The 23587-nt window shown below is 40.6% G+C and overlaps 1 protein-coding gene across 2 annotated transcripts in view; it reads left to right on the top strand.

The window, feature by feature from the left end:
- Positions 1–23587, top strand: part of MICAL3 (microtubule associated monooxygenase, calponin and LIM domain containing 3) — a 102809-nt gene that overhangs the window by 64564 nt on the left and 14658 nt on the right. The window contains exons 21-32 of one of the 2 annotated variants that reach the window (XM_010002923.1): positions 1–111; positions 1222–1311; positions 4044–4181; positions 6343–6405; positions 9584–9688; positions 10311–10442; positions 10765–10856; positions 12273–14130; positions 14694–14788; positions 18466–18516; positions 20332–20439; positions 21191–21284. In XM_010002923.1, the coding sequence (XP_010001225.1) occupies positions 1–111; positions 1222–1311; positions 4044–4181; positions 6343–6405; positions 9584–9688; positions 10311–10442; positions 10765–10856; positions 12273–14130; positions 14694–14788; positions 18466–18516; positions 20332–20439; positions 21191–21284 (2937 nt within the window). The remainder of the gene's footprint in view (positions 112–1221; positions 1312–4043; positions 4182–6342; positions 6406–9583; positions 9689–10310; positions 10443–10764; positions 10857–12272; positions 14131–14693; positions 14789–18465; positions 18517–20331; positions 20440–21190; positions 21285–23587) is intronic. The other variant, XM_010002924.1, reaches the window with a different exon arrangement.

Raw genomic sequence — 23587 nt, 5'->3', positions numbered from 1 at the left:
GAAAGAGTGAAGAAGAGATTGAGGCTGAGGAAAATCATGAGATTGAGGACAAAGAAGATGAGGATGAGGACGAGGAATACGAAGAAGAGGAAGATGAGGAGTCAAGTGAAGGTTAGACAGATTCATATCTCTTTCCTTTCTGCTACACAGCAGGGAAAACTGAGTTAAGTATTTGCCATGCAGAATGAGAAAGATTTGCCTTGGAAAACTTTTATTCTTTCACTTCTTTATTGCTTTGATTTTTTAGGGAGTTGTTGTCAAGGAAAGCTTTAGGTGGATCATTCTCGATATAGAACTTTGCTGATGGGGTAGTTACAGCACTAATACCAACAAAACATGCTTCCCATACATCATGCCAAGATGTGCAATTCACAGCTTTGTGACACTATTGTTTTATTGTTGTTTTTTATTATTATTGGGAATTGGATTTGAATGTGCCCTTTGTTCTTTGGCAGCAAGAGCTGGAAGCATTGTGGAAATGGTGGTTTCACTTTTGTAGAGTGCCTCACGTAGGGCAGTAATGCCCTGTAACTGTTGTCAGGGCATCCCAGAAGAAGCTGCTTGTAGCTCTCCTTAGTTAAAAGATGGCCTTGAGAAATCAAGGAGTTTAGGTGATTCCCATTTTGTCTTTGAGGGATTTCTGTGGTAAATCTTCAGGAAAGACTCCTTCCCTATGTTTGTCTCAGTCATCAAAATGCAAAGTTTGCTATGAATTGATGTTTCTCCAGTGTTTTGTCAGCATACCAGTTTTCTCACTGATCCTGTCTTTGTACTCACATTTTGTTTTTGTGAAGACTACTAGACTCCAAAGAGCTTCTTCGTAAAGGTCTTTGGCTGGCTGATGCAAGCAGAGGTCCTGTTTTTTGAGTCTTAGGGGCAGTTTTGTTGAGGAGCTCAGCAAGCTGCTTGGCTAGTTTTTCAGCCTAGGAGCTGTCTTTCCATAACTGAAGTCTGTGCAAGTAAAGACTGCTTTTTAAGTATGGTAACATGCATGCTGTGTGTTCAGTTTGCTAAACCATGGTGTTCTTGGACAGACAGTGTTTCATTTGAGCAGTTTTCTTGTCAGAGACTTTGAATACAACGGGTGTATGGGGAGTTGCTGGATTTCCAGGCAGCCTGTCTTTCTGATTCTGTCCTTTCTCTCTTTCTATCTCTCCATCACTTGTTTGTGTACACGCATGTCTGGTGTTATATATGGATGTGTGGTTCCCTCTGCTGTAGAGGGGGAGTATTGCCCTTGGGAGAGAGAGCTGCAGGAAGGCCTCTGGCTTGAACGTCTCTCAAATGAAGAGGACATGGGTACATGTAAAGGTACCCGTATGCCATCTCCACTTTCATTTCCCCAAAGGAGGGGGGAATGTTTTAAAGAGCAGGTCCCACATGAGCAGTTTCTGCGTTTTATTAAATTGCTTTACCAGCTGCCTAGAAACTGATTCAGGAGCTGTTTTTATCTTAATCTCCTGGTTCAAGTGCCATGTATCAGATCTAACATTAGCACTGATTTTAGGAAAAAGAGATGACCAATACTTGAGGATATCTGAAGAGCCTGAGCAATTTGCTACAGTAACATGCATGAACATTATGACCTCTATGTATTTAGGAGTTCCAGATTTGTTCCATACACACATACTGATTGCAGCTGTGCAGTATGTCAGACACATGGGACACATCAGAAGTACTGCCTTTAGATTGTCTGTGTCAGCAAACTTGCATTTTTTGTTTTTGTCCTTTTGTGAGTGTTTGTCTATGGGAAGAGTCTGCGGGGGGAAGCTAATAAAGCTGTGGCAATCCCTCAAGATTTTTCAGTCATATAATGGACATAAAATTAATCTGATTTTTTTCTGTTATACATTCAGTTTATTTCTGATAGTTGATTTTTTTAAGCACTTTTTTTGAAGCAGTTGTCAATTCTTTTTTTTTAAACAAAAAAGAAAAAGAGAAAAAAAAGAGGTGTTATAATTTTTTCCAGTTTAGCATTTCTGATGGTAAGAATGAGAAGTATTAGTAAGATGACTAAAGAGCATAACTGAAGCAGTTCCCTCTGTTGCAGTTGCTAGTGTGCTTTAGATCTGGCTCCTAAGGAGCTGATTCGCAGGTGCCTTCTCATTCCATTAAACATAGAGACTGCTTGCTGCTGGTAAAGTGTGGTAGGTGATATGATGGAACTAGAGGGGAAGCTACCTTTCCAAATGTAAGTGCAATTCATGTCTAGCTTTCTGCAAAGCTTAGCAGGCAGCCTTGAGGAAAGGCTATTCAGGTGTCCTCTGAAATTCTCAAGCATTTAGACCTCAAGGAAACATTTGGTTTGCCTATTAGCCAAGCAGCAGTCCTTCATGTCTGGCTGTGCTGCTGTTTATTTAATGAAAAAGGTGAGAAGGACCCATGTCCTGATTAGTACAGGCTCGGGCCTCTGTCTAGAGACTTGTGGAGTAACTGTGTATTCTACATTGGTCTAAATCCCAGAGAAATTTTAAAACATCCAAATCATGTAGGACCTGCTCTTTCTTAGCCTTGCTGAGTAACTATACGTCTCAGCTGTTGCTGGCGAACCTAAACCTTTTAACACAGAATTTTGTGTGGCAATGCAAATGCTAACTCTACTCATCTTGGGGCTTGCATGCAAGTGCTTTGCTATGGAGTGAGAAAAGTCTGGGCTCCTGTCCCTGCAGGATGTCCAGTAGCTCCGGTAGACCACATGGCTATGCTAATTGATAAGAAAACTCTCTGATGAGGTGATAGAGAGGTCAAACTGCCAAATACTTGGCTAAATTGTGGATCCCACTCTGCATTTGAGTTTGGGCCTCTGATCCCTTTCCTTATTTAATAACCAGCTGGTGATTCTATCCTTCCTGCAGTTCCTTCTTGCCTGTTTCTTCTGCAGTTTTAATGCCAAGTCTCACACATTCTGAAACAGAATTCCCAAACACTTCGTTATGTCTGGGGAAAACACAGTCAGGAAAGAGAAACTTGGTTAAAACGAGACAGCAGGGAATGAGTGCAGCCTATAAATGCTGCTAATGTTTCTTGTTTCCTTGAAGCACTAATACACCATATGAAAAACTTAACTGCTTTTGGGGATCTAAACTGCTGAAACAGTGTTTTGCCCTATTCTGCCCTACCTTACTGTATGTAAAGCAGCTGTTTTGAAAATTGACCTCCTACGTTATAAAGTGTGTGGGCATTTTCCTTTCAAGATTACTCCTTTGCCTTTGAAGGCCACTCGTGCAGGTGTTGAGTGCCTGTCTCCCATAGAATGAGTTTTTTTAATCTTGGGTAAATAGAACCTGAGTTATAGCCCCATAAGAAATATCAATGGAGCCAGGGGAAAGGAAAGGAAAGGAAAAAGGAAAAAGGGAAGGAAGTTAGTTGGGGGGTTTGCTAAGTCACAGTTAAAATGCTACCCTTCAAACATAAAAGCAGGAGAAAATGAAGCAGGGTTTTTAAGTGCTAAAGTCAGTGTATGCCCATGTGTGCATATGCACATACACACATGAAACACTGAGATCTATCATGTAATTTAATTTACAAAGAAATATGTACCCAGCATAGAAAGGAGTCCTTAACCCAATAGTAGGAAATGGAAGACTTTTTGGTGTGTCAAACTACAATGCAGATTGTCCCTTGCCCTTAAGAGCAAGATGTCTTTGACAATATAGGTAATAATAGGTTGAAGGAACTGGAAATGTCTGCCAAACTGGTACTAACAAACCATGTACTGTTGGACACCCAGGGAATGTCTTTCATTTCAGCGAAGCTGCTTGCCATGGAGATGTTCTACAATGATGTTTTTCATAGCATCTCCTTACCTTTGGAATGGCATTATTCAGCTGTGATGGGAAGTATGAGGAGCACTGTATTGTTGTATGTGCTGAGCTTTCTCTGTCTGTGTTGCAAACTGACCTTAGCCAGTAATATTTTCTTGTCTTCTTATTTCCTTTCCTGTGATGTGTTACCTTTCCTTGCCACTGTCCCTCCCGTCTTTTCCTCCCTGTCCTTCATACACCTTGCCTACAACCTGGTATGCCATGCCCTCCTCCTGCTAGCTGGAAACCTTAGACTGAAGCAGATTGTAAATCCGGTTGATCCTCTGGAGATCCTGGCAGATGTGCACTGGACACACATCCGTGAAAAAGAGGAGGAGGAAAAAATGGTCCCAACCTCAGAGTCCTCCACCTCCAGAGGTAATGTCCCCCAAGCCCCACACTGTCAATTCCTGGATCATGGTTGCAGCTGTTCAACTCTGTTGCTTCTGCGCCCTTGAAGAGTGATGTATTTCAGCATGGGCAGAAGTGATTGAAAGGAACTAGTTTCAAATTACACTGAAATGGCACTTGATTAAACATTTTGCTTTTCAGGTCAGTGTTTGCTTAAAATGGGTGTTTTCTCAGCTCTGTGGTGGTGTGATGACTTCTGACCCCTTTGTCTGCCTGTTTTGACACCAATAGCATTTTTTATCTTGCACTCAGGATTTGATGGTGCTGGCAATCAGCTCTCAATATCTGACTTCAGGGATAGTAATAGAAGTTGTCATGTGCTTTTTGTGGCAGCAAGAAGTCTATCTAAGGAAAGCTGAGGGGCTAGGTTATGTAGTTACTACAGCAAGTCTGGACAGGGTTAGCTTCTGTATTGAGCATATTTCTCTGCTGCTACTATTCCAAGTATGTGGTATTAGTAGGGAATGATAATAGTGGTTCAAAGGACTTAAAAATCTGATCAGTGGTGGTTTTCACTCCCTGTGTTTAAGATTTGACAGTGTATCTGTTTTTTAAAGTGCAGTGTGACCTTTATGAGTTGCCATTAAAAGGAAAACTTAGGAGAGGGAAAATACCTATAGTTTAGCTCCCTTGTAAGCACCTTTCAGCAGTCCCTGCTGACCTAATTCTAAACTATATTACAGCTTGTCTTAAGGTGAGTGTGTTGTAGGTGCTTTATTTATGCAGAAGGCTAGGCTTAATAACAGTTAATCATGTAGTTGATGAGTAGTGGTCTTCTCTCAGAGTCTGTAACCATTATGCCAGAATTGTAGAGGGACTAAGTATGCTGTGGGAAGGAGTGTCTTTTACAGAAAAAGTGAAATAAAGTTAATGACTGATCTCTATTAAAAACACATAGGGCTTTTACCTCTTGTTGCCTGATCGTATTCCATTCCAGATAATTATCTTTTCCTTGTAGTTCTAGATGTTTGGGTGGGGTTGTTTTAATCCTTGTCCAACTTGGTGCAGAGTTCCAGATCAGTTTGGCTATGCTTACGATTCAGTTCGTAGAATGCACTGGGATTTTCTGGTGTGAAATCTGCTCCCTACAAATAAGAGATGGGTATTTCCACTGCAACCACAGAATTAGGCCGTGTTCAACTCTATAACATTCAGTATTGCTAGAGTATTTGCTTGCTGTTCAAAAACACTAAGTAAAAAATGTTAACACAGCTTCTTACACTTATTACAGTTAAGGTTACTTTAGCTTCTGCTTGAGGGTCTGTAGCTTCCAAATTTTTATTTTAATTTATATTTTATAATTTCTACTTTACCATGGTGTATTGGTACACCTGCCAGCAAAAGATAATCCTTCCAAAACTGGTTTTGTGGTCTTTCCAACTTTCTTTGGGAAGAAGGCAGTATTTATTTTCCTTTCTCTAAAACTGGGACAAACTAGGACAATGCTGATCAAGTTTAGCTGCATCAATTTATTTGTCATATAGTCCAGGTGTGTACAGGTGTGTCAGCAGTTTGTTGGGTTTTTTTTAAGGGCTATCACCAGTGAGTACTTGTGGGTATGCTGTAAGTTTTCAACCTGAGTTCAGTAGAAAAAATTTACCCTGACTGAGCTGTATTCTATGATACGAGGTTTTTGGAGAGCCCATCACTAGCAGCAGCAACAGGGTTTGATGTGAAATCCCTGGATAGTGTGATGGTGCACAGAAGCCATTCTCATTCTGCTTTGAGTGCTCTTCTTCATCTGCTGACATTTGCATTGGGGCAGCACAGGTTCTGGGATGCCTGTTACCACTGCTCCTCCCTCCTTGGTCAGCCTGTCATCTTTTAATTTCTCTCTGCAGAGTTTGAAATGCAGCTCAGCAGCAGCAACATGCTGATCAGATGGTACATTTTTCTTACTGTGACATCTGTATTGCCTCTAATATTACAGATCCTAAAGGAAGATTAGGTCCCTGGCATTTGTATGTTGTCTTGATGTGAATACCAAGCCTGGAGGCTGTTGTTTAACGTCTTGTAGGTTTTATTCCTGTATTTGCTACTGAAAATTTCTCTTTGTCACTCTTCTGTTTTCGACGCTTACTGATGGTCTAATTTTGATTTCTTACAATTTATTGTTTTTTAAATTCAGCATCCGACCTTCCCTCCGTACGCCATGAGGCGGTACAGGCGTGGCTGGATACAGTCCCTGGAGGTAGTTTGGTGATGTTCTATGTATTCCAATGCACAATAACCCTGCCCGTCTCTTCTCCATGCCTTCAGCAGCTCAGCTGGTACTTTAACCCTGGAACTTACGGCCCTGTCGCTACTGCATGACTGGACGTGGAGGGAGGGAAGAGGGGGAAGTGTGCATGCACGCCTTGCTCAGACAGTCCATTCTTGCATGAACTCAACATTTGTTGTAATCCTTCTAGAAGGCAGGCCAAAGAGAGAGGTTATCTTGGGTGTAGCAAAGCAGAAGAAGGAATCTTGCGGAAGGCTTCACTGACTTTGTAAACTGGATTATTCTTCCTGTAGCTCCTTGACGAAAAGAGCATGGGGCTTTCTTGCAGTCAAAAGATTTAAGTGACAGAGAGTGCTTAAAGCAACTGCAGTTCTCTGTAGCAACTGCAAACTCTACTTACCTGGTGAAGAAAACAAGAAAGAAGAATAAAGTTGAAGTTAGGATATTTAGAAATAGTGACGGCTGTTGTGTCTCCTTGGACTTGGAGTTCATGTTATTTAGGGAAGCCTTGGGGGAGCTGAAGGGTGCAAGAGCTCAGCTGCTTTTTTATGTGGTCCTCAAAGCTCTATTACAAAACCGATGAGCATGAAGGTTCTTGAATTAAAGAGTAAGGGAGTAAATTTGTGTAAAGCAGTGAAAGTATCGAAATAAGTGGAACAGCATTAGTTTGTGGCTAGGCAGTTGATCTACAGCTACGTTGCTTTGGCACATCAGAACAGCTAGCTTGCCTATAAAACTTTGCTTCTGCTGCTGCTTTGGCAGTGCAGCAGTTTACAAGATGTCTGCACATGGTGCAGTCTGCTCGCAGCTGCTAGCTGGTATGAACCAAGTGCTGATCCCAGTTTCTGGCTGCCATAGTGTGTAGCTTCTGAGTTATTGTGTGGCAGCTTTTGGCCTCTTGCTCTTTATCCTAACTGCATATACGTATATGCACAGTATATGTATAGTATAACCAGCCACCTGCAAGCTCTCCATGTCCCTCAAAATGGGATCTACCCTTGCACCAAGTTGATACTTACCTATGCATCTGTAGTCTTCTGTTGAGTTTTGTGTACCAACCTCTTTAAGAATTTATTTTCCCCTCTTGCTCCAACATGTTCCCTGTGTGTCATGTCAATTCATGGTTTCTGCAGCTGAAGACACACATATACATAGTGATACCAGATATCCTGACATCAGAGTTATATTTTTGCAAGTTTTGATTAAGATTGCCTGCATTTGCTGCTACCATAAGACCATCCCATATACATTATTCTTTCCAAGCTAACATGTTACTCCATACCTCAGCAACACTCAGACTGGAGCACAGTTTGGTTTTGTTCGCTAGACTAGTAATGCCTCTGTGGGCAGTCCAACCTTTGCCATATGATTCAGCCGCCTACACTCAACATCTGTAATGTCTGGATTTTATAAGCCTTTGACGTAAGCGAATTGGCCAGTTTTTTATCACATGTAAGGGTGATAAACAGTGATAATTGTCTTTTCACAGTAGTTGACAGAAAGTAAACTAACCCATATGTGTGCCTGCCTTAACACTACAGAGGGGAGAAACATGGAAAAAGATAAATTCTCAGGTTGAAGGAAGAAGACAAACCACCCACTAAAGGCTGTGTTTTGAAATAAACAAAAACCTGTATTAGAGAAAGAGGAGAGGCTGAAAGACCTCAGTTTTAGGGAGTATTGGTTTGTTTTCAAGGTTGTCTTAATTAGCAGTGCTAGCATATGAGTGAATCCAAAAGCCACATTGTCACTCGTAATCTATAAAGGATCAGAGCCTGATTCTTGATTTGGGGAAGCTGACACAGCATGATTCACTCCCACATGGCTAAACTTTTTTGCCATGCAGAATCAGGGGGCTGCATCCTACTGCCTGTTGGAAACAGCTTCTATCCCTACCATAGGAACTAACCGCTGGGAGTCCTGCTGGGAGCCCTCCAAAAGATTGGCAGTGTGACACTGTTGCATTCACATCCAGAGACTTGCACCACGTAGTTTACTGGTATAGGTGCAACCAAGAGTTATAAAATTAATGTTATCATTGTTATAGGACCATATCCTATGTATATAGTTCTCAAATGTGCATAACAAGACATGCTAACTGTGTGTGCATTTGCAATAGGATGTACAACAGAGTTAAATAATCTGCATGTTGCTGAACATGAATTGATGGTAACTTGCTGCACAAATCCAAAACCTGACTGACTGTACTATGGAAAAAAACCTGAAGTGATCACTTTTTTTTCCTCATATTTAAGTTATGTTTTCTGAAAACGTTAACAAAAGAAAGGGCAAATAATCCATAGCACTAAAGATGGGACAAGGTGTCATACATAAGGTTTATAAAAAAGTATCATTTAATAATGATATTTAGACTCCACAGTTCAGTCTTGTCTTTCTTCTGTAATTAAATCCTGTCACAAGTAGCAATCTCAAATACCCTTTCTGGAGTTACAAATTCAAGCATCTTTTCTTATTTTGACCCAGCAAATCGAATTATTATTATCCGAACAGCAACAAAAGTTTTTTAACATATTTACCTGAAAAATCTCAGTTGATTTCTGTTCTTGTTACTTGTACAGCAAATCAAGTCTCTGACCCTTTCGCCAACATAGCTGTGCAGAGTTAAACAGTTTCCATATGTCATAATGAGAGATCCTAGAGCTCTCTAGCTCTCTCCAACTTACACCCTCAAAAGCCTGTTTCAGTTTCAAGATGAACAGTTGTGGTGCTTTGTGAGACTTCAGTTTTCACCTAATACACATATGCTATTAAATGTGGTAACTGTTCTGATGTGGTAATGAAAAATATTATCTTCCTGAAAGAACAGTAACATGTATTTTGTTTTGATGTCCTCCCATTTCCCTTCATGTCTAATTTTTTACTAGGCTTGTGGCTCAGAAAAGCCCTGTCTGCTTTCACTGCAGATGCCTTGGAGACTCCCCAGGGGCAGGCATTCCTTGATTCATTGGAGTTTGGAAGTATCATTTTGCCACAGATGTCTTTCCAGATAACACATTTCAGGATTTCTTGCTTTGACAGTACTTAATAAATACCTCCACTAAAAACTGTTGGTACAGTTCAATGTAGAACCTTTTCACTGTATAGTTTGGTTTATTATTTTTTTTCTCAATATTTGAATATATTCTAGCTCCATGTGAGGATAACGATGTGGAGGACGAGCTGGGCACAGAGCCTGCAGACACAGAAGGGCAGGCAGGTGAAGAGGGAGACACAGGTGCAGAGCTGGATGATGGTAGAGTACCACTGTGCATCATTTAAACCCATTGTGTGAACAAAGTGTTGGCAGAAAATACGTTGTATTAGTGTACTTAGACCTGGTTTTAGTTTTAGTGATACAGGAGTTTGTTTCAAATAGTCAGAAGGGAGCCAGGAATGAAGGACAAAAAGAAACAGAACAACCTCAATGCCATGGGTTGTAGAGTGAGTTTCTTGTCCTCTCACCATGTCCTAACTGCAGGACTTGGTCTTGTGTCTGTATTCAGTACTAATCCTGCTGAACAACACAAATAGAAGTAAACTTGTGAAAAGTCCACAATATTATGCCAACAGTCTTCCCTTGCTAGTGTAAAATGAACTGCATATGCCAGAAAACATTGGAAAATTTCCATAAAATTAGTAAGGTATGACTTCAATTACTAATTTAGTCATTTTTACTAATTTTCCATCATTTACTGCTTAAATAACTCTAACACACAAAGAAAGGAGTGAAACTTTTAAACTTTTAGATGTTCAGGCTATGAAAATAAGAATCATATGAAGAAAGAATTATGAAAGATTTTAAAATAATAATGAGATGTCCTGATGGAGTTGTATCCAAGATCTCTTGTTTTTCCCCCTGCCCCATCTGTGATCAGAGGACATCCCATCTGATGCAGAAGCAGAGTTTCGCTTACATCACGGTGGTGTAGAAGAGCCAGAACTAAAAGTCTCTGAAGATGAAGAAGATGAAGAGGGAGCAGAAGGTGCTTCTTCCAGTGTGACAGAAGGTAATAGCTTTTCCATCAGTGTTTGAATGACTGTAATTGCATTTGAGTTAGTCTATACATTTATTAGATTTAAGAGAAGACAGTATTTTGGATTTGAAACATCTCACTTCTGTTAGTGGCAAGGTATGTACTTGCATTCACATTTTGAGAAGAATGTTCTGAGTCCATTAATTACTGCTTCCTAAAGTGGGAAAAAATTTTTGTCTATGTTCCAGATGTCCAATCTAGCTGAAAAAAATTGTCACTTCTTACTGTGTTTAACATTAAAAAAAATACAATATTAATGGTCTCATGTAATTTTGGAAACTTTTTTTTTCTCTAGATCCATGCAAGCCATCCATTCCTGTCCAGCCATCTAATGACAGTGTTCTTCCTCTCTCTCCAGCTGATAGTCCCAAAGCAAAACAAGCTGAGGTAAGAAAGGGAATCTTTGAATTTTTTTACTTGCTATCTGTAGTTAAGTAGAAGTGTTTGTTGGATTAACTAGTGAGGACTGACAGTAGTTCCTGTCTGTATGATTTATGTTGATCTTCTTGAAATCTTACTTCATTTATACTTTCAAAAGAACGTACTATATTTCTTACCTGTCTTCAAGAAGTGTTGTAGCTCTGTCAAACTCACAAGTTCCCATCACAAAGCCCCCAAAAGAGTTGTATAGGATATTTTTAATGTCAGCATGCAGTTAGTAAAAGATCTGTATTATGAACAAGAGGTAAGGTGTTTCCTGTTTGGCCTGATCTGGCTAGCTTTTCTGTACCAAAAACAGACTGTACAGTTGCAATTAAAAATTTTATTTGCATTACTTAGTAGTAACGAAAGCAGTGCTCATTTATTTCAGAGTAAAAACATGACTCAGCTTAAGGAAGTGAGACATGCCAATGATGTGCTGTTGTGTTGTCAGCCCTGGTGTCAGTGTGCAACCATACCTGTGGTGTTGCCAGCTACTGGTGTGTAAGAGCAGGAAATACAAGACTCTTAAAATGTTTCTTTCCAATTTTTCTCTCACAAGTGTTTCAAGGAATTTCTAAAAGATTAAACTGCTTTATGACAAAACTCTCCAGGGTGAAGTGTACTTTTACAATGGACACATTATGGGATAAGGCTGGTTTGCTGACAGCAATTGCTGACAACATTCACTTTCTATTAAAATTAAAGGGTTGTTTTTTCCAAGACCCTCTAATGATTGTTAGACATAGTTATTACCTGTATCAGGACAGTGCCTAAATGAAGGAAGTACCCAAGACTTGGGTGCTTAATTTATGTAATACAAGCTCACAGAGAGGTTTGTGCTCGAATGGTCATATGTCAGTTAATCCAAACAAGAAAGCTAGTGCAAAAGATGCCATTGGAAAGAATAATACCAGATCTCAATTAAGAGGAGTCCACTGCCTGAGGGTTAAATTGTATCACAACAAATTGTGTTACTGAGTAATACACCATTCTGGGTGTAGAGGATGGAAACTGAGACTTCTCAGACCACTAAGGAACAGTGGAATCGAAGCCTAATATACTTTTAACAGTGAAGCACCCCTTGCCTCTAAGAACACATTACAGCAGATGCTAGCCAGCAGGAAGTGCTGTTTTGGTGAGAGCTGGAGAGACTTGCATCAAATCTGAGGGGCTACTACAATATACAGAGTTGGAGGTTTGAAGGGAGAGCAGGAAAAGATAGAAGTGGATTTCTGGAACTTAATCTTTTTTCTTCCAAAAATTAAATTTGCCTTGTGTCAGCTACAAAGGACAATGTATTTTAAAAAAAAAAATTAATAAAAATTATATATATTCTAATGTGTCCAGTGACTATTAAATTTTCCCTTTCATTTTCTGTAGGATGCAAAAGACCACCTGGCTGAAGTATCCCGTGCAATAAAATCTCCAGAGGCACGCTTTTTCCCTGAACCTTTCCTTCCTGAAGAAGGACAAAAGAGTGAAATTCCCAAAGACAGGAGAGTTAAGAGCCCTTTGATGCCACCATCTCCAGTGTTATCCCAGCCAGTTGCATCACCAGAAGCCATTGCACCTACATCACTAGGAGCATCTCAGCCAGCAGCACCAACATTGGCTTCATCCCCAACATCTGGTCAAATGCCTATCTGTTCCCAGCCTTTGCCTTCTGCTGAAACACCCATTCCATCCCCAGTGGAGCCTCCAGTATGTTTCCAACCTGTCCCAGCCTTAACGTCTACTCCTTTAGCCAAACTGGTCCTTAGGAGCCAGGATGGTGAGGTGGAAAAACTGGGGAGCCCTACTACTGCAGAAGAAGCCTTGAAACGGAGTAACCTTGTAGAAGAGTTCTGGATGAAGAGTGCTGAAATCCGGAGGAGCTTAGGGCTCACCCCAGTAGACAGAAACAAACGCTCAGAGACAAACTTTAATGTATCTGCCCTTGAGACAACTCCTCTGAAGAATATTTCAGGGGTTGAAAGGACTGGTCTTGTGAAACCCCAGCCTGCCCCAAGAAGACAGGGACTGTCTAAGTTAGAAAACGAACAGATTGCACTGCTGTCTCCAAAATCTCCGTCGGAAAAAGAGCTAAGGAATTCCTGTGAAGCAGGGAGAGAAGTATCCAGCAGTTCTGGACTTGGCCTTCAGGAGAGCTCATCTAACATGAGAACTATGGCTAGCCAGAGCTTCAATACTTCTGACTCTACCATGCTTACTCCTCCATCCAGTCCCCCACCACCACCTCCTCAAGATGAAGAACCAGCCACTTTGCGTAGAAAGAGGCATCAAGCAGTCTGGCAGAACGAGGTTGAAGCCAAGTCACCTCCAACACCAGCACCGACACCTCCTGCTCCCCCACGCCATGAGCCAACCTCTGCTGCCAAAGGGTCAGCCCAGGCCAAAAAAGACGATGTGCGGAAGTCTTTTGCAGAGAGTGTGGATGAGATTCCATTTGCTGACGATGTAGAAGACACCTACGATGACAGGACAGAGGACTCAAGCCTTCACGAGAAGTTTTTTACACCTCCTACCAGTAGGCCAAGGCCAGAGAAACCAGTTCTTTTGCCCTTGGTCAAAGAAAATGGGGGTCCACCCTTAATGGAAGGAGGGGGTAACCAAAAGAAGAGAGTGTTGCCTGAAATTTCTGTGGAGGCTAAGGAGCTTGCTGAAGAAAGAATGAGAGCCAGAGAGAAGTCTGTTAAGAGCCAAGCACTGCGTGATGCCATGGCTAAACAGTTGTGTAAGATGAAAGAGATGGAGATGGCTGCTGCTGCTGCTGGGGCCACGAGGGCACGAAAGGCATCTTCTATGCCCTTGAAGACCAAAGAGTTGTTTTATGACTCTCCAAAGCATCTGGCCTTGAAAATAGCAGAGGCATCCACACGAAAGCATGATGCTTCTAGTGAGAAATTCTCCACTCCTGCTGCTGAAATGGCAGGACCTGAAGGGTCTGTCACCTCTTCAGAAGGTTCCAGTGGGAAGAGTAAGAAAAGAACTTCTCTTTTCTCCCCTCGTAAGAACAAAAAGGAGAAGAAAACAAAAAATGACAGCAGGCTTTCTGACAAATCTAGTGGTGGGACAGAGGAAGCAACAAAGCCTAGGTCCTTATGGAAGTCCGTTTTCTCTGGGTATAAGAAAGACAAGAAGAAAAAGACTGATGAGAAGTCCTGCCCGAGTACTCCCTCAAGTGGTGCCACTGTGGATTCTGGCAAGCACAAAGCTTCTCCGTTTGTTACAGCTGCAGGTATAACAGATACGTGCTCCTGCAGTGGGTGCTTTTCCTTTAGCTAGGAGGTATTCTTGAAAGTAGGTTTGGCTCATTTTGTCATTCAGCCACCGCAGCCTCTTGTAAATTTCTGACATGATCTCAGGTGCAGGCAGAGGTTTTTCTTGGCAAATTGTGATACAGTAAATAAGTTAGCCATAGATGTCCTTTGAAAGTGAACATGTTGCATTTCTCTGGTCCTGTACAGATAGCCAGAATAATGCCAGCTGCTGTCATCCAAGTGCTGAATCTTTCATGCAAGCATTGATGCAGTACAAAGGGAGAACCATGACCATTATTTTTAACAGCATTTGCAGAAAGTGATGCTGTCTTAGAATGAAGCTTCTAACTAGTATCGATCATATGGTGAAGCAGTGCTTCTCTGATCACTATGTAATCCCACGTGAAGCTACTGAGACTGGCATAAAAAGACTAAATATGCTTGAAGCTCAATCAAACCATTTATCTGCTGAGTTCTGTTGTGTTTATAGAAGGAATAGTTAACCCTTTCTAAATTCCTTTTTTTATTCCCGGCTTCTCAGATTTGCAGCTCCGCCAGCACCTGAGTTTCTCAGAAGACTCCGACATCTCCAGTGATGATATTCTGGAACGGTCCTCCCAGAAATCTAAGCGAGAGGTAGGTGGATAGAAAATGTGTTTTAGGTGGATCCAGCATTGTGCAGATTACAGGCTCAGAGAACCGTATGAGAAACTTGGGTGATTCATTTTGCTCTTGTTACTGTTTCTTCCATGGAACAGGCTTTTCTGTAATTTGGCTGACTGTTCTACAGAAGGGAAGTTGGTTTCACTTGGTTTCACAATTGCAAGCTGCTCCCCACTGTTACATGAAGGATCTGTTTTCTCACTGTGACATGACTTGACAATGAATATCAAAGTCAGAATAGCAAATTTTGTCTCTGTTGTGAGTATACTAATGGTCTACAGAAAACAGACTTTAAATGTCAGAAGAGTAAATTTCACTGGCTCATAGGTCATTGCAAAAAGATAACTTGCACTTTTTGTAAGGGTCCAATTTTAGAATATTTTTTACCAGCCTCTTTGGTAGATGGAAGTGGTAGAATTCTTGGCAAGCTACAAACAGGAATGTACTTTTGCAAACATCAAGAACATAGTCAAGACAGATCACGAACTAAGAGGTAAGCTACAGACTGCAGCTTTGCAACTCATGTAAGTTTGCTTCTGTTTCCTGGGAGAAGAGAACGTCTACAGTCTGAATGAGTATCTTCTGTTTTTGGAAGAAAGAGAAGCAATTAGCTGTTTCTTGTATTTTGACTGTTTTCTTTGAGAACTTGGTAGTAGCTGAGTATTTCCCTATGTCTGTATGTGTAGATAAAAACCATGAAGCTGAAATACATAGTATTGAGCCTTGATGAAATGCCAGCATATAGGGGTTAGTCTTAGCCTGGTGTTCTCATTCCAGTGTGGTCTGCTATGAACTCTGCTTCTTCTGAGAGAGCTGTTAATTCTTCCTGACCAACTTTACCTAATTAGTCCTATAATGTCCAATTGTAAGACGTACCAATGGCTTTCTAGCCAGAATTGTTTCACTTGAAATGGTGCTTTAAGGAAATTTTTGAGGAGGAAAGAGGAGACACCAGTGGATCTCCATAAAAGCCTAGAGAGAAAAATACATTTAGTTTATTTGCATGTATTTATGTTTGGAAAATACATGGTGAGATCCAAGAGCCAAAGTTAGTTGCTTTTAAACTATTTCAATTTTAAGATGGCACTATTAATGCAAAAATAAGTGGAAACTGTGAAGAATTGCTCAGTCTTAGTAATGAGGAAGAGTCCTTTCACTCCTGAGAGCTTCTAAGCTCTGCAAGACAGAGTTTGCAAGGTTTGGAGGAGTAAGCAGAGATTTAAATGACCCCACAGAAGACTAAGCCACCCTTCTGGTACTGAAGAAAGAAAAATGTTTTCCCCCAGTCCATTCCTGGTGGTGCCTGGTTCACATATTAAAAGAAATTCAGGGAGAATGTTTTAGAGGTTTGTGTCAAAGAATTAGGTCTGTACCTTCTGTCTGAAACGTGTCATCCAGGTTGCACACAGCTGTCTCAAATGGCAGGATCTAGTTGACTCTTGGCTCAAATGGCCAAGGTATGGAAGCACTGCAAACTGAAGTGTCACAGGAAATATTTTCTGTGTATATGTAGTGGAATGAATTAGAATCACTAATGAACTTCAGGCTGGTGGAAGGAGTTGATGAAGTAAGTAGGAATTTTCTGTATTTACTTAACCTCTCTTTTAATCTCTCTCCCTAGTTGATCTAGACCTTTCCTAAGAGGAAGGTTGTTTTGTTTTTATTTTATTCCCTTTTTTCTTTCCCCCTTCCATTCCTCCTTGCATGCCCTGAAGGTGTTCCATGAGAAATTCTGCATTTTCCAAGAGATGCAGAAGAATGAGGTACCTGTGGCTAGCAGAGGACAGATGTGCAATACAGGGGGTTCAGATAAGCATTTCTGAGTTACTGTTCTGCCTCTTAAGCTCCTTCAGGAGGGAGCAGGGCTTCAGCAAGGTCCATTCTTCTTTTCAGACTTTGTTATGCCTAGATGGTCACTTTTTTTTTCTGTGCTGAGTTACTTTGATTTAAAATGGCTTTTGCAGAAAAAAAAGACCTCATCACTTAAGCTTTGGAGGGGACAGGTGACAGTAGCAGATGCCTGGAATAATGCTAATTAGACACCTAATACTGAAAATACCTTGCCAGCTCTGCCAAGGGTGTGGTGGTGGTGTCTCATTTTCTCCCATATGCTGTTGCTGAAGTTACACTGGAATTTCTTTGCTCAGCATCTACTTATTTTCTAAATAATGATATGTGAATTAATATAGACGACATAAATCTGAAAACTCCACTTACCTAGTTTTATTGCATCCTGTCCAAAGATGCAGAATGTATAGACAAACCCCGGAATGACTGACTGTCAAAAGAAATGTAACTGAACTTCGAGACTAAAAAAACTGGGTTTGTACTGATTTGGGGTGGGGGACTGTATTTTTTAAGTTACAAATTACCTGCTACCTACTATGGGTGAGACTTAACTTCCTGTGTGCTACGTAACTTATGTGAACCCCTTCTCTAAACTGCAATTTTGCTTGTGCTCCTTTTTTTTCAACTGTAGTGAGCTTGCTTCCCAGACAGCTTGCTCTGTTTAGCCTGTCTTTTGTGAGCAGCAGTGAATTAATTCAGTGTTGTTTAGTGTCATGTCTATCAAGAGAAGCATCTTGTAAAGAATTCCTACTGTAAATGCCCTATGGGTCTCGTGTTTATAGGTGTGTTGTCATTGTGCGTGTGCTTGTTGTTGTTCCTGTACAATTGTGGTGTTGTGATCGGACCTCTGTTTTTACTACTGCAGGTAGTTTGCTTTTTACTGAGGTATGCAAACATGCTGAAGTTGTTCTGTGGCTTTTCCTTTGTGACTGTTTTTAGTTAATTGAATGTGAAAATGCAAAATGCTGGCTGTTTGCCCAGAATGGCACAATGCCCTTTGAACTTCATGACACAAGGGAAATTTAACTCTTGTGAACTGGCCTTATTTTTAGGTACAGGGAGATATAGAACACCTTGGATAGAGCAGGCAGTGATTTCGCTGCCCATGTTTTGCCCTCCTCCCTCCCCTATATTTTGTCCCTCTCCCTCCCCTGTGTTTTGTCACCCCTGATGTGTTTTGCTCCTATCCCTCCCCTGTGTTCCCCCCCACTTCTATCCCTTCTTCCATAATTTTAGCCTCTCAGGCTCTCTTTTTACAAAGGGAGATTCCATTACTTTAGGACACATGACCCACTCTGAGCCCATCTAATATTTCTCCTGTCACAAAGCAGTGATGAAGATTTATGATGGTAGTAAAATGCAAATGATCATTTCTATGAAGTAGAAATAATTTAAAAACATGAAATAAACACAACTCCTAGGAGATGTAAACTGTAAACCAGTATTCCAAATCCTAAGCCAAAATTTTGTATGTGTATGTACATGTACTTGCTCAGAGGACATTAAAGCCGTAGGCAGATAAAGGCTAAATAATTATTCTAGGAAAGTATATTTGAAGTTGACTGTACATTCAGAGAAGCCACCAAAGCTAAGTGTCTTCAGGAGAAACTTGATTTTGCAGACAGAAGTTCCATTGTGCTTCATCAGTCCGGGGTCACGTTCAGCATTTGCACAATTTTATGTTTCATTTACAAACAGCTTTGTTTTATTACTGTGCATCCTTTTTCAATGTTGAACTGATTTTGCTTCATTTTGTATGTTTGTTGTGTTTTTTTTTCCCTTTACCATCCCCCCCTTTAAAGTCGATTTATGTACCACACGCCTTGGCATTCAAGAGATCATATTCGTCAAAGGTAGTGTCTCCATTCCCAGTAGTTGGCCATTGTTGCATTGCATGTCCCTGTATTAACCCATTGAATCTGTAGCTCCGTGTCACATGTGCACTAACATCACAAACATTGACTATGCATGCGTGAAATGTAAGAAAATACGAGCAGCAAGTTCTTTGTAGAGGTTGTCTACCAAAAATGCATTGACCTCGGGATTGTTAGAATGCATGCAAGTATCACTGCACAGCAGTGCACCACTGTGCTGGGTAATGTGGATGATCCTTGAGCTTCAGAACAAATTGGTTTTCAAGGCAATTAAATATGTATGTGTATTCTTTTTTCAGTACTTAAAATATGAGTTCAAGTGAATTGTCACACTTTAATTGGCATCTTTCAAAATTGTTGAGTTTGCTGGAATCTTAATGAAACCCTGTATCAAGCTAAAATCAAGACAGAAGTTGCATTTTTATTTCAGGAATGTTGCTTCTTCCTGAATTTTTTATTGTCCTGTCTTCACAGTCACAACAGTGTTATGTGGGATAGGAAAGTCACATTCTCTATCACTTTACCTTCTGATTCGGGTAGCATTGTTGAATTTGTGTTTTAAAAAAAGAAAGTGTTAACTTGGAGCTTTACCAATGGTGCTTGCTAACCACCTATCTGAGGGATTTCTTAGTAGAGCTGTGATCCTACCTCAAATTCTATTCACTGAGAACAGAGGTAGACTCACCCATGTGGCCATACAGTAACTAGATAAAGCTAATTTCAGGGTAGTCTTTCTTAACATTTTGTCCTTAAAGTTGACTGTTCATGGAGAATCTCTTTCCAGAAGTGGAATACATGTGTTTACAGCTGTCCTTTAAAATCTACATACATGTATGTGGGCAGAGTTTTTTTTTTCTAAGTAGTTCACTTATTGCAGTTGTGAAGTTTCTTTGACACTCTTAAAAGTCTGTGAGAGGAAGTCCTCCTAAACTTCAACACAACCAGGTAGTATCCCTGATAACATACTAAACCCCATTTCAGTAGTGTTAAAAACTTATTCTTAAACTAGTTTCACTGAGAGGAAAGGAGAAAATACCTTTATATTTCTATAAACATAGTCTTTCTCCTTTTGGTTGGCTTCTGGTGTTGTAATATTCTAATTTTAGTTTAGGGGTTGTTTGCTCTGTTTTACACCAGCCAGTTTTGTGGGGTTGCCTTTGAGATGGGATTTCCCATCTCACACCAGAATGTCATTCCGCTTTCAAATGTCCTTTTCCTTTCTTGATTCATAGAAAAGTTGCACAAACTTACACAGGTAGTCATTACCAGTCATACCAGCATGACTCCCGACTATGGATATTCTTGCTCCAGAATAAAACAGGGAAAGGGAAATACCAATACAAGTACACACCAGTCTATAATAATTTCTTAGCTTATGCTACTGTAACTGTTAATATAGACATGCCTTTATGCTCTTTTGAAATTAAATCAAGGTGACCTACTATATAGTACTCACTGATTTAACTAAATCCATTTGGCTAAATCTACTGAAAAACAGAATAAAAATTGATTTGGTCTTTGGGGACAGGTTTTGTATAGTGGTGGAAGACAGGAGTGGGACATAATATAAAATCACAGCTTTACAGTTGGCTTATATGCTTCACTCCCAGTTTGACCCTGAAGTTGTTGCTCACTGCACTGTGAACACCTTTGCTACAGAAGCTTGACTTTTGACACAGCAATGGCAAAGACAGAACACTTCCCTTCTGAGATTTTGGAAGATACAATGGTCATCCCTCCCCCCATACCTCTGAGTATGCAAATAAAACCTGCTTCTGTTTTTCTTTCCTTTAGAGAGCCTACACAGAAGAGGAGCTTAATGCCAAGCTGACCCGACGAGTACAGAAAGCTGCACGCAGACAAGCCAAGCAGGAGGAGCTAAAGAGGTTACACAGAGCTCAGGTAGTGTCTTACAATCTTCTTGTCATGGCAGACAGTTAAGTCTATGTGAAAGCACCATGATCCTGACACTCGTCTTGAGTGTGTCAGAGGAGGATCCAGAGACTGAGCTTTCCTTTGTTTCTACAAGATTGTCCCCTGCTCCTTCTTTAAAATCTGGTACCATGTCACAGACATGGGAAGAATGGCTGAAACCTATTATGATAGTTTACAGTGAGAAAAATAATTCCCATAACACTTCTCTACCTGGAGCCGAGTGAAGCATCGTGCACTGAACGGAACAGTGACAGTCAGATAATATCTGATGAAGCTGCGCATATCGTTGCCTTGCTAGATTGTGTTGCTGGGTGACATTTCACTGAATTAACCTCTATTTACAAGAGAATGTGTTGGAAAACTGCTGGCATCATCTCTAGGTTATGGAATTTGTTTAAAACTTGAGGTAGCAGCTCAGCTGATTGAACAGCATCACCTTTCACTTCAGTGTTTAGGAAGGTGATTGAAGATGTAGCAAATAAGTGAGTATCAAGTTGTTTGCAAAATTAAGGGAGAGAATGCAAGGAGGTGGATGTTGTCACTGGAAGGATTGTGGTGCTAGTTTTTGAAGCAGCTTTTGAAGCTGTGTATTGTTGAATACAAATACTTGTCTTTGAAAAGGCCTTTTTGACTGAAGTCACTTAGTGCTGGAGGAGCGCTGCAGACAGAGAAGGAGAATTGCTGTTGGTGAGTTTCTGCTCCATTCTTCTTTGAATAGATCATCCAGCGGCAGCTTGAACAAGTGGAAGAAAAGCAGAGGCAACTTGAGGAGAGGGGGGTTGCTGTGGAGAAGGCTCTTCGAGGAGAAGCAGGTATCCATCAGAATTTGGGTTGGTTTTTAATATTTTATTTTCAAGTACTTGTGCAGGAGTCCATAGCTTCTTGGATTGCAAAGACAACTGGACCATTATAGCTTAGAGGACAGAGTCCAATGTGAATCATTCTCCCTTTTCTACTCTCTTTTTGAGGCCTCATTTTTCCTGTGTTTCTTCTCATTCTGGGACTTCCCTATCAGCAGAGGCTTAGTTTCCTTGTGTTTGCCTGAGGTTTAGGAGATAATCCTCCAACTATTAATAATGGCTGGCTGACTGTTTCTGCATATTTCTGGATATTGCAGCTAGAAAATCGCGAGGGTTTCCTAGCTGCGATTCACATAAAGCTGTCACAGTAAGAGAATGCTGTTTGTATGCTAAGGAAGTAATTGTGAAATTGTGTGTGCTTTCTCTATTGTGTTGGATTATCAAGGTAATGTCCTTACAAGGGACCATCACAGAACATCTTCCTCACTGCACAGCCCAGCACACTGGCTACTTTCAACAAACTTGTGCAGAGCAGAAATGCACAAGTGTACTTAAAGGTATCCATCAAGCTGTTAAAGGAATGTTACGTGTACTTCAAATTAAATGAGTATCATCTGATCTGGCAAAGGATATGAATGGAGGAGTACTTGGTTCAGATAATGCTGACAGTAGTTTAATGATTTGGGAAAAAAGAATCCTTGATTGCAAGGAGTCAAATATCCAACAGGCAAATGCAGTGTGTGAATACCTGACAGGCCCAGGATTATGTACCCAAGTGCAAAGATCAGAGATCAGAAATGGTAGTAGTGGAACAGGTGTTTGGAAAATGTTTTGGCTTGTTACTTGAAGAGCCACCACTATGCCTGTGAAGATGGAACTTGATTAAGCAGTGAAGGTTCACCAGAGGAAAAGTCTCTTGTGACTTCCTGCCAATTACTTCTCAGCCAGAATTAGGTATGTTTAATGTTCTGTGAGGACATGCCAAAGCAGCAGGACTGAGTGGTAACCAAAGTAAATAGATACTACACATGTGGAGAAAAATCTTGAGGACTTCAGTGGTTTTGTGATCTGACTGACTTTTTAATTTGTGGGTTCAAAAAACTAGCCTTGTGCAGAAACTCTCTTTGTGGTGTAGCTTCCTTCCTTATGCCGTGTGTTTCTGTGTCGCCCCACTCTGTTCTCTGGCCTGCCAATTACTGCACTTAAAATCACCTCTCTTATCTCTCATCATTGTTTTCCTTTTGCTTTCTTGCATCTATAAATCTGTCTTGACTACTCAGCTGCTAAATGACTTTCATGTAAGACATGTCAGCAGAGGTAGAAAATCTTAGCGGCTGGGAGGATGTGATTCATGATAGAGTGTTTTCTCATTGAAGAATGATAAAAGAATGCTTAAAAAACATTCAGAGGGAAGAATATGACCAAGAATAAGAAACACTATTTTATATGGAAGACTGCAAAATTAATCCCTTGTATAACTAACTTCTCACTCCCAACTCTCCCAAAATGGAAGTTGTCTTAGGTAAGCTTGTGTATATGTGAATTTCCTAGTAGAATTATGACATGGTAGGTCACTCTTTGCAAAATTAATCTTTTCTTCATGAAGTCTCCAGGATATTTTTTCTCTTGCAACATGTTTGTATCACCGGATCGTACCTTATGGTTACAGAACCTTAATTCTGCTACAAAGAATTCACCAGCCTTAACCCCTCCAGTTATTTCAGGGAATTAACAAGAAATACATTTCTGGCGGGGGAAACGTGCTCTAACCTGTGTTGACTGAAACACAAGATTATAAATTAATTTCATCCTTCACCTCTCTAACCACTCTTGCATGGACATTTTACATATGTTTGCACTAAAGTATCTGATTTTCTTCTTTTACAAGTCTGCAGTATCACATTCCTTAAGTACAATTAATTTTTGCCTCCAATTATCATTTATTATTTATGAAGGCATTATAATTTTCTTGTCATCTGCATTGCCTAAAATACTGACCTAACAGTGACCACTGCATTCAGCAAGTACCATTGTGTCATGCATTTTTCTCTGGTCAGTCCCTCCCCTAAATGAAAACATGTAAACAAAAATTTTAAAAGGGAAGGGCAGTGTTATAAAGTGGTGTTGTCATACGAAGAAGAAAAATACATCTCTTCCCTTTTAATAAGCTTGTGCAAGGGGAGGAAATGGGGCAGGGTGAGAGGTATGCCTCCTGTGCACATACCATGCCCACATAAATAGAGAAGGTCTGCAATGCAGGATCCAAGTATTGTCTGTCCCATGAACAGCAACCAGTGTTAACTGTTCTAGGAAAA

The sequence above is a fragment of the Chaetura pelagica genome, unplaced genomic scaffold (assembly GCF_000747805.2).
Source record: "Chaetura pelagica isolate M959 unplaced genomic scaffold, ChaPel_1.0 scaffold117, whole genome shotgun sequence".
NCBI lineage: Eukaryota > Metazoa > Chordata > Aves > Apodiformes > Apodidae > Chaetura > Chaetura pelagica.
The sequence above is the reverse complement of the archived record's forward strand: the minus strand, read 5'-3'. Positions and strand labels throughout refer to the sequence as shown.